This window comes from Stegastes partitus, unplaced genomic scaffold, assembly GCF_000690725.1.
Source record: "Stegastes partitus isolate 25-593 unplaced genomic scaffold, Stegastes_partitus-1.0.2 Scaffold1559, whole genome shotgun sequence".
NCBI lineage: Eukaryota > Metazoa > Chordata > Actinopteri > Pomacentridae > Stegastes > Stegastes partitus.
This window is the reverse complement of record NW_007579290.1, coordinates 130,692-141,248: the sequence shown is the minus strand read 5'-3', so window position 1 is coordinate 141,248 and position 10,557 is coordinate 130,692. Positions and strand designations below refer to the sequence as shown.

Sequence of the window (10,557 nt, the reverse complement as noted above, 5' to 3'; positions counted from 1 at the left end):
TCAGTTTGTTGTTTGTTGTTATGTTTTTAAAGGGTTTTCCATGACCGCCATCAAAACTGACATTCTGGTTAAAGTTTTTGATTTAAAAATGTATTCATTAAACCCTGGAGCAACATCTAGGAACATTAACACCTGTAGATGACTAAGAATCACAAGGTCGACAACATTCACCTGATGATCATCTTCTTGTTCTCAGGTACTTCTGCTCCCTGGACTGGCCAAATCATTGTCACAGAGGAGGAACCTGCAGGTAGGAAATCACATTTTTTATATAAAAAAATTACACCAGTGAGTGACTTTAAGGTGATATTGCAGCTGTGAGATAATTATTCATCTTCTCACCGTCAGAGGGTGTCGTTCCTGGCCGACCTCGTGAGCTGCAGGTGACAGAAGCAACCAAAAACTACGTGGTTCTGAGCTGGAAGCCACCTGGTGAGAAAGGCCTTGAAGGTGTCATGTACTATGTGGAAAAGGTAAATTGTGTTTTTCTCCCCATTAACTACAAACCGTCCTTTCTTCTGCCTCTGAAATAATGACCCATCAGTGTTCCTGTGACCAATGACAGCTTGACTTTCCTCTTCGTTCGTCAGTGTGTCTCCGGCACAGACAGCTGGCAGAGGGTGAACACAGAGATCCCAGTAAAGTCTCCTCGCTTTGCGCTGTTTGATCTCGCTGAGGGGAAATCCTACAACTTCCGCGTCCGCTGCTGCAACTCTGCCGGTGTCGGCGAACCATCCGACCCAACGGAGGCCACCACAGTTGGCGACAAGCTTGGTCAGAAGACACACACAAACATACAAAGTGCTTTAGATGACTGGTTTCTTATTTATCAGACAACACTAGACGGGAGGCGACTGATGGGTTCTAGATGTGGACCCAAACCTACAGATAGAATCAGACAGAGCTACTTTCAGCCTCAAGGAGAACAATGAGTCCTGCAAGGATCTTAACATCATGAAGAGCTGGCAGAGAACATTCCCACAACATTGGATAACATTACCTACAAGTTCTAACATGCTTTTAAAGATTTTATGACTAGAATGTTTTAAGAAAATGTTTCATTTCCAGTAATGTTCCTGTAAAGTTAATCTAATGTTTTAATGTCAACATTCAGAAGACGTCAAAAACACAAATGATGTTCTATAAAATGTATAATGTAAAATATTAACAAAGGTGGACCAGCTGCCTGGAATGTTCTGAGGATGTTTTGGGGATGTTCTGCAGAACACATTATAGAACATTCTTCTATAAACCATTCTCACAATGTTCCATGATAACAAAAGAGGAACATTCTGAAACCAACATTCAAAAAATGTTTTCCAGATGCTATTTTCCTCAGATGACAGAACATTTTTTAATACAGAACGCTTCATAACATTCCTTTAATATAATATAATAAAAGTAGAACATTTTGCCTTTTTGTTGAGGAAACACATATAGAACGTTCCTCTATAACAATGTTATCACCAAACATTTTTAGAACATCCTCAATTGGCCTACCTTCAAGAAGATCATCCTGGAAACTAAAAACATTAAAAAAAAGGAATCTAAAATATTGTTAGAACTCTGCAGAACTTTCTTGGAATGTTTTAAATAAATGAAATAAATAAATTCTAATTGGGAGGTCAGTTTGAATCCACAGAATAACTAAAGTTCTTCAAGATGCTTGTAACAACCAACCTGTCAAGTATCTTGAAAATTGTATGCAAGGGAACTGAGGAGAAGTGATTTTAAAGGCAAACTAAGTCGACTCACAACAAATACTGATTCGATTTTAGACATAATTGATGTCACTTTGCTTTAGTACCTTCAACTTATGCACATTGCTGTACATGCGTCAGTGTTATACTATTAGATAATAAACACTGCTATTGTCCACAGATATCCCATCTGCCCCAGGAAAAGTTGTTCCCACCAGAAACACGGACACATCAGTCGTTGTGTCCTGGGAAGCGTCTCATGATGCCAAAGAGCTGGTGGGTTATTACATCGAGAGCAGCGTGGTGGGCAGCAACGTGTGGGAGCCCTGCAACAACAAGCCTGTAAATGCTACCAGGTAAAATTCACCCCCCTTTTTATTTACTGGTACACAATTCTGATGCAAACCATGTCCAGTGAATATATTTTTGTTTACCTCTGTTTGCAGGTTCATCTGCCACGGCCTGATGACAGGAGAGACGTACGTGTTCAGGGTGAGGGCCGTGAACGCCGCTGGACTCAGTCAGTTCTCCCCGGAGTCGGAGCCTGTAGAGGTGAAGGCTGCTATTGGTGAGNTGTCCTTCACTCCTGCACATCTGAGACACTTCTCCAGCTTCTTCCTGTCTGGCTGCAAAAGTTTTCATGTAGCTTATTGTTCATGTTTTTTTTCTGGGTTTTCTGTGGATTTGATCATTGATGTGATGATGTTCTGTCTCTTTTATAGTCTTTAAAGTTGTGTCTTTCCTCTTGATGTGATCACAGTAGCCTTTCCAGTGGTATGTGTGGAGGTTAATGGTTTGGTAATGATAATAGAAGCCAAAGCTCTGACTCTGTCATGGTTTATCCACAGAGGGCCCGGTGTCTGAGTACGGCATCACCTTCCAGACTCACATTGTGGATAAGTTTGGTGTGTCGTTTGGAAGAGAGGGCGAGACCATGAGTCTGGGGTGTACGGTCATCATCTACCCCGCTCTGCACCGCTACCAGCCAGAGGTCGAGTGGTACAGAGACGGTACGTAGACAGCTCTGATGATTATTTCTGCCACATTAACTCACTTTTAAACCATCCCTCCAGTCTCATACCTGTACTGCTGCATCTTTATTTTCAGATGTTCTGCTGAGTGCTTCTAAGTGGGCCAACATGCACTGGAGTGGAGACCGAGCCACGCTGACCCTGACACACCTCAACAAGGAGGACGAGGGTCTCTACACTCTGCGGGTCACCACCAAGTCTGGATATGAAACCTACTCTGCTTACATCTTTGTCAGAGGTTGGTACCGTCTACCTGATGGTTTTCTTGTCACTAACCCTCTGAAACTCACTGTGAGCTCATTTTCACTGCTACATGAAGTCCTGCACCTCTATGGAAACAGATGATTAGAAGTAGAGGGAGGTCATACCCAGCTATAATGCCACAAATTTAGATCAACAAAACAAAAATACCCCCAGAAAGTTGAATTTCTTTGATTATTTGTTTTAACAAAATTGAAAAAAAAATGAAACCTGAAAAGTCAGTTTCTGTGAACTTTGAAATGAAACATAGAATAAAGTGATTTTGACTAAATATCTCAATTTTATGCTTAGATTTGGTTATTTGTCCTGATGGAGCCTCATGGCACAGATGTTTAGTTCAAGGACCATCGGAAAGTCGGATGATTTTTTCTGTTTCTACAGTTTCTGGCTTTGATAAATGGTTTCATACTTTTTAAAACTCACTGCTGGGTTTTAGGGTTCAGAGAATAAACAGGTTAAGACAATTCCCTTCAGATTCTCACTTCACTGGACACAGCAGGACTTTAAACTGTAGCTTAGTGTGTGCATCTAATTTGTATAGTTTTACAATTACCGCAATATAGAACCATCCTAGAGCCACAACTCTCCTGCTGTTTGATTCAATCATGTGAATAATCCAGATCTTGAGCCAGTGTTGCCTCCAATCTAAGCTACGTAAGCGCCAATTCAATCGCAGTCACGCTGACAATTCTTCAAATGTCACACTTGAATGAATCCAGCTCTGAACTCTTAATAGCCTCTGATTGTTATATATGTCAGGTATCTCCCCACAGACATTTTCTCTGCTGTCAACACAAGCTAAACGCAGCCCGACTCCCTCGGCCTTGTTTTCGTCACGTATCTCTTTAGGTCAAGGTCAAAGTCACCACAGCGTGTTCCCTGGCTGATGATGATGACACCACGTTTAACAGTCAAAATGTCTGAATGTGAGTTCACGGTTTTAAATAGGATGTCTCTAATAGAGACGCCGCTGAGTGGCAACTCCCTGGCATCTGTTTTAATACTGTGGAAAAAAGTGGTCGGTGCAGCTTATCAGTGCTGCCTTCAGAGACAATCTGACCTTTGAGGCTTCAGTTTCTGCTCATGTTGAGTATGAAGAGAACAGAGCAGCTCAGGGTCGCCCAGTAAAAGAAGACGCCAGGTACAGTCTCCATAACAAAACGCTATACGATCCCGGCTGCAGCGGTTCTATTCTCAGAGAGCTCAGCGGTGGAATGAGCTCGTCCGTGGGTGCAGATAGATACCGTGAATATCTACTTCAAGGAGAAACAACCGGCTGCCCAGTTTCTTCTCTGCACTCTGTGTGAACATTTGTTGTTTTCGCTCCTCTTATGCAAGGCCCATCACGACAGGTCAGGAACGTGAAGTGATAATTTAGTTAAATTGCCCAGTAAAAATGTTTTCTGGTTACACTTTTAACACAAAGTACATAATGTTAATCATTTCAAAAGTAGGATGTTGTCTCTAATGTTGTAAAATACAGACTGTATAGCTCCACATTCCCTCCCAGAAAGTTCTGCAAAGTATAAGTAATGTTTACTATTTTTTTAATTCCCCAAATGTTCCTCTTAAAGGCAAGATAAAGTTCTCTAAAGACTTTTCTCTAAGCATGAACATTGGCAGACTATTGCACTGAGAACATCCTTCCTTTGTTGTCATGTACATTGCAGGAATGTTTTACAGAAGAACGTTCTACAATGTGTTCCCTCAACAACATCACCTAAACATCCTCAGAATATTGGAGACACAATGTTCCACCTTTGTTAATATATATATATTACATTACAAGGATGTTTAATTAAAACCACATAAAAACACACACCGAGGCCTCTAGAACATCTTGCAAATATTTTTAAGCGTTTGTCTTTTGTTATCATGCAACAGGAAACAGGGAACATTCCCACAACATTGGGTAACATTGCCTACAGGTTCTAGCATTTTCTTAAAGAAAACATTTTAATATAATGTTTAAAGAACATTTTAAGAGTGTCTATTTTCAAATAATGTTCCTATGAGGTTAAAAGCGAACGAGGACAGAACGTTTTAACATTCAGAGGATGTTGTCAGATTGTGTTACATGATAACAAAAGAACAACCAACATTCAAAAGATGTTTTCAAGATGTTCCCGAGGTCTCAAATGACAGAATGTTTTTTTATAAGATGTTCCTATAATGTGACCTATTAATAAAGGTGGAACATTCTGGCTGCAATGTTCTGAGCTGATGTTTATAGATTATAGATTATAGAACGTTCTTTTATAAAACATTCCCATAAGGTTACATGATAACAAAGGAAATATGTTCTCAGTGCAACATTTGGCAACTGTTTTAAGAACATTTTTAAAGAGAAGTCCTTGGAGAACTTTATCCTGCCATTAAGAAGAACATTCTGGTGACAAAAAAAAGAACATTGCCAGAACTTTCTCAGAATGTATTTAGCGATTTTGTTGTTTACAAAGTTATTCTATAAAACGTTCCCACAATGTTACATAATAACAATGGAAGGCCGTTCTCAGTGCAACATTAAGAAAATGTTTTAAGAACATTGCCTTTCGGAAGGACATTCTTAAATAGAACTTCCTGCTGAAAACGTGACGAGAACTTTGCGGAACTTTCTCAGAACAAAAAATAAATTCTAGGTGGGCCCTTTAAAAATCCTCCAAATGTTCCAGTAAAAACATTGTTAGTTAACTTTTAAACTCAATGGAGCATTATTTGAAACAAGAAACATCCTTAATATCTTCTTTGAACTTTGTCTTTTTTTGAACGTTGTCTTTAAAACATCATTAGAACTTATAGGCAACGCTATCCAAGTCTTTCCCCGGTGCCCTGACTTTACCTGCAGACTGCAGCCGTTATTGTGTTCCTTTGAGAGTCACCTCCTTTATCGCTCCGGAGCAGCTCGCTGCTAATTCTGTCCTCCTGCCCTGAACTTGTCTTTGACACGAGGACCAGAAACATTCCTGCATCAAAGGCTTGCAGTTCCACGGTTCAGCACAGGCCGCTCTCCCTGCAAAACAAACACCCAGTGACGCTATTGTAAACATGACGTCGGGTCAGAGGTGAATAAAGAACATAAAACACACGTGTTCAGTGTGTGTACTGACAGTCCTGGTGGTGTTGTGTCTGTTAGATGCTGAAGCTGAGGTGGAAGGAGCTCCTGGAGCCCCTCTGGATGTTCGCTGTCTGGATGCCAACAAGGATTACATCATTGTCACCTGGAAGCAGCCGGCTGTCGATGGAAGCGACTCCATCCTGGGATACTTTGTGGACAGGTCGGTCAGTGTGCTGCTGCTTGTTGGTTTAACTTACAAAACAACAACTGTCGGTCACACGTGTGTCATTATCAGGTTGTTATCTGCTTTAAACAGGCTGTGACATTTTGCATTTTTTCCAGTGATTGATTTTCTCCCTTTCAGATAGAAATTTTTTGCTCAGGAAAATCCTCCAGCACTCATGAAACCACAATTTTTGAAAGCTATAAAACAAATTAGAGATACAACCACAGGAAAAAAGGAACCAACAACAGAAACTTAAACTTCGAATGTATCAAAAATTAGAGGAAAGAAGACAATAAACGGATCAATACCCAGCTAGCAGATCATGTTTCTGGCTAAGATTAATGTAATGTTCAGAGAGCATTTTAAGGATATCTATGATTTCAAATAATGTTCCTTTAAGACATTTTGCAACATTCAGAGGATGTTGTTTTTGGATGTTGTCAGTGCCACAGATTATCATTCTTACAATGTTCCATGATAACAAAGGAAGTTCTTAAACCGACATTCAGATCTTACCAAGGCCTCTAATGTTCTTTTTTAATAAAACGTTTCTTTAATGTAATGTATTAAGCAAGGTGGAACATTTTGAATGCAGAATGTTGTGCCTGAACAACATCCCCAAAACAAGAACGTTCCCATAAAATTCTATAATGTTGCATTATAACAAAAGAAAGGACGTTCCCAATGCAACATTTTGTTTTAAGAATGACTTCTAACAATGTTGTCACCAAACAATTAAAGAACGTATTCAGTTGTCCATCCTTTAAGGAGAACTTTTAGGGAACTAAGAATGAACTTTCCTCTCAAAACATTACTTTCATGTTGCAGAACTTTCCATTTTATAAAAAGCATTCTGTCAATTAAGACCTCTGTAACATCTTGAAAACATTTGTAATGTGTAACATAATTGGACAACCCTGACAGCATCTTTAAGCACAGTTCATTCATCCAGTTACACCCAACATGAGAGTCACTGACTGATATCTTTGTGCCCAGGTGTGAGGTTGGAACCACCCACTGGATTCAGTGCAATGACACTCCGGTCAAGTTCGCCCGTTTCCCAGTCACTGGTTTGGTGGAGGGCCGATCTTACACCTTCCGTGTCCGAGCCGTCAACAGGAGCGGTATGAGCCGCCCGTCCAGAGTGTCTGAGCCGGTGGCTGCCATGGATCCAGCTGACCGAGCCCGCATGAGAGGTACCGCAGCCTGGATGTCTGACTTTACTGTACGTCTGGTCAGAGACAACCATAAATATGACACTTTTATCCATATTTAGAAGTCAAAATAGCAGAGTAACTAATAGAGATGGCAAAAAGTTACTCTGGAAGCAGGAAACATTCCCACAGTGTTGGCAAACAACACCTACAAGCTCTTATAATGTTTGAAAGTCAACATTTTAATCTAATGTTCCATAAAAGTGTGATAAAATGGGAATTTCTTTATATATTTTATATGTTCAGTTGGATTCTTTGTACTGTAAATGATCAGTTTGTTGTTTGTTGTTATGTTTTTAAAGGGTTTTCCACTACCGCCATCAAAACTGACATTCTGGTTAAAGTTTTTGATTTAAAAATGTATTCATTAAACCCTGGAGCAACATCTAGGAACATTAACACCTGTAGATGACTAAGAATCACAAGGTCGACAACATTCACCTGATGATCATCTTCTTGTTCTCAGGTACTTCTGCTCCCTGGACTGGCCAAATCATTGTCACAGAGGAGGAACCTGCAGGTAGGAAATCACATTTTTTATATAAAAAAATTACACCAGTGAGTGACTTTAAGGTGATATTGCAGCTGTGGGATAATTATTTGTCTTCTCACCATCAGAGGGTGTCGTTCCTGGCCGACCTCGTGAGCTGCAGGTGACAGAAGCAACCAAAAACTACGTGGTTCTGAGCTGGAAGCCACCTGGCGAGAAAGGCCTTGAAGGTGTCATGTACTATGTGGAAAAGGTAAATTGTGTTTTTCTCCCCATTAACTACAAACCGTCCTTTCTTCTGCGTCTGAAATAATGACCCACCAGTGTTCCTGTGATCAATGACAGCTTGACTTTCCTCTTCGTTCGTCAGTGTGTCTCCGGCACAGACAGCTGGCAGAGGGTGAACACAGAGATCCCAGTAAAGTCTCCTCGCTTTGCGCTGTTTGATCTCGCTGAGGGGAAATCCTACAACTTCCGCGTCCGCTGCTGCAACTCTGCCGGTGTCGGTGAACCATCCGACCCAACGGAGGCCACCACAGTTGGCGACAAGCTTGGTCAGAAGACACACACAAACATACAAAGTGCTTTAGATGACTGGTTTCTTATTTATCAGACAACACTAGACGGGAGGCGACTGATGGGTTCTAGATGTGGACCCAAACCTACAGATAGAATCAGACAGAGCTACTTTCAGCCTCAAGGAGAACAATGAGTCCTGCAAGGATCTTAACATCATGAAGAGCTGGCAGAGAACATTCCCACAACATTGGATAACATTACCTACAAGTTCTAACATGCTTTTAAAGATTTTATGACTAGAATGTTTTAAGAAAATGTTTCATTTCCAGTAATGTTCCTGTAAAGTTAATCTAATGTTTTAATGTCAACATTCAGAAGACGTCAAAAACACAAATGATGTTCTATAAACTGTGTAATGTAAAATATTAACAAAGGTGGACCAGCCGCCTGGAATGTTCTGAGGATGTTTTGGGGATGTTCTGCAGAACACATAGAACATTCTTCTATAAACCATTCTCACAATGTTCCATGATAACAAAAGAGGAACATTCTGAAACCAACATTCAAAAAATGTTTTCCAAATGTTATTTTCAAGGCCTCAGATGACAGAATATTTTTAATTACAGAACGCTTCATAACATTCCTTTAATATAATATAATAAAAGTAGAACATTTTGCCTTTTTGTTGAGGAAACACATATAGAACGTTCCTCTATAACAATGTTATCACCAAACATTTTTAGAACATCCTCAATTGGCCTACCTTCAAGAAGATCATCCTGGAAACTAAAAACATTAAAAAAAAGGAATCTAAAATATTGTTAGAACTCTGCAGAACTTTCTTGGAATGTTTTAAATAAATGAAATAAATAAATTCTAATTGGGAGGTCAGTTTGAATCCACAGAATAACTAAAGTTCTTCAAGATGCTTGTAACAACCAACCTGTCAAGTATCTTGAAAATTGTATGCAAGGGAACTGAGGAGAAGTGATTTTAAAGGCAAACTAAGTCGACTCACAACAAATACTGATTCGATTTTAGACATAATTGATGTCACTTTGCTTTAGTACCTTCAACTTATGCACATTGCTGTACATGCGTCAGTGTTATACTATTAGATAATAAACACTGCTATTGTCCACAGATATCCCATCTGCCCCAGGAAAAGTAGTTCCCACCAGAAACACGGACACATCAGTAGTTGTGTCCTGGGAAGCGTCCCATGATGCCAAAGAGCTGGTGGGTTATTACATCGAGAGCAGCGTGGTGGGCAGCAACGTGTGGGAGCCCTGCAACAACAAGCCTGTAAATGCTACCAGGTAAAATTCACCCCCCTTTTTATTTACTGGTACACAATTCTGATGCAAACCATGTCCAGTGAATATATTTTTGTTTACCTCTGTTTGCAGGTTCATCTGCCACGGCCTGATGACAGGAGAGACGTACGTGTTCAGGGTGAGAGCCGTGAACGCCGCTGGACTCAGTCAGTTCTCCCCGGAGTCGGAGCCTGTAGAGGTGAAGGCTGCTATTGGTGAGTAAAATGGATGGTTCCAGCTGAAGTTTTATTCAGATTTGTAGCTTAAAGAAAAAAATACACCTTAAATCATGTAGATGACAAGAAAGAAAGAAAAAAAAAAAGCTGCTGATGTTGTAATGTGCATTTCTGAGTCAGTTTTGCTGTGTGAGTTTTGTAAAGGTTCATGTATCAGCAAAATTCTATATAAGTAAATACCACAAGACATATTTAGGCTATCTGGGACTCATAATTACAGATGCAGCACATGATTTATTCAGTCAACTTTTGCAAATTAGAAAAATCTAATGCCAGTCAATCAGTTCATAACTGACATGAAAAAAAGGCAACGACATTCTGCAGATTGTTAAAAAGGTTTCCTGAAGGATCCCATAAACTTCAGAAGGTTTAGAAGCAAGTTTAGACAAATTCACTAAAAAAAGAGGAATTTGCAACACAAAAACAATACTTGTGAAAGGATAACATTTTCTTTGAAAGTATGAAAAAAATAAAGCAACATTTTGCATTTTGTTGGTATTATACATATT

General features: G+C 39.9%; 1 protein-coding gene across 2 annotated transcripts in view; it reads left to right on the top strand.

Moving 5' to 3' along the window:
- The window catches only part of myom1b (myomesin 1b), a 43,625-nt gene that overhangs the window by 14,647 nt on the left and 18,421 nt on the right, over positions 1 to 10,557 (top strand). For both annotated transcript variants that reach the window (XM_008300563.1, XM_008300564.1), the window contains 9 exons: positions 2,549 to 2,710; positions 2,808 to 2,969; positions 6,126 to 6,267; positions 7,270 to 7,469; positions 7,954 to 8,007; positions 8,106 to 8,230; positions 8,348 to 8,531; positions 9,641 to 9,815; positions 9,906 to 10,027. In XM_008300563.1, coding sequence (XP_008298785.1) covers positions 2,549 to 2,710; positions 2,808 to 2,969; positions 6,126 to 6,267; positions 7,270 to 7,469; positions 7,954 to 8,007; positions 8,106 to 8,230; positions 8,348 to 8,531; positions 9,641 to 9,815; positions 9,906 to 10,027 — 1,326 coding nt within the window. The remainder of the gene's footprint in view (positions 1 to 2,548; positions 2,711 to 2,807; positions 2,970 to 6,125; positions 6,268 to 7,269; positions 7,470 to 7,953; positions 8,008 to 8,105; positions 8,231 to 8,347; positions 8,532 to 9,640; positions 9,816 to 9,905; positions 10,028 to 10,557) is intronic.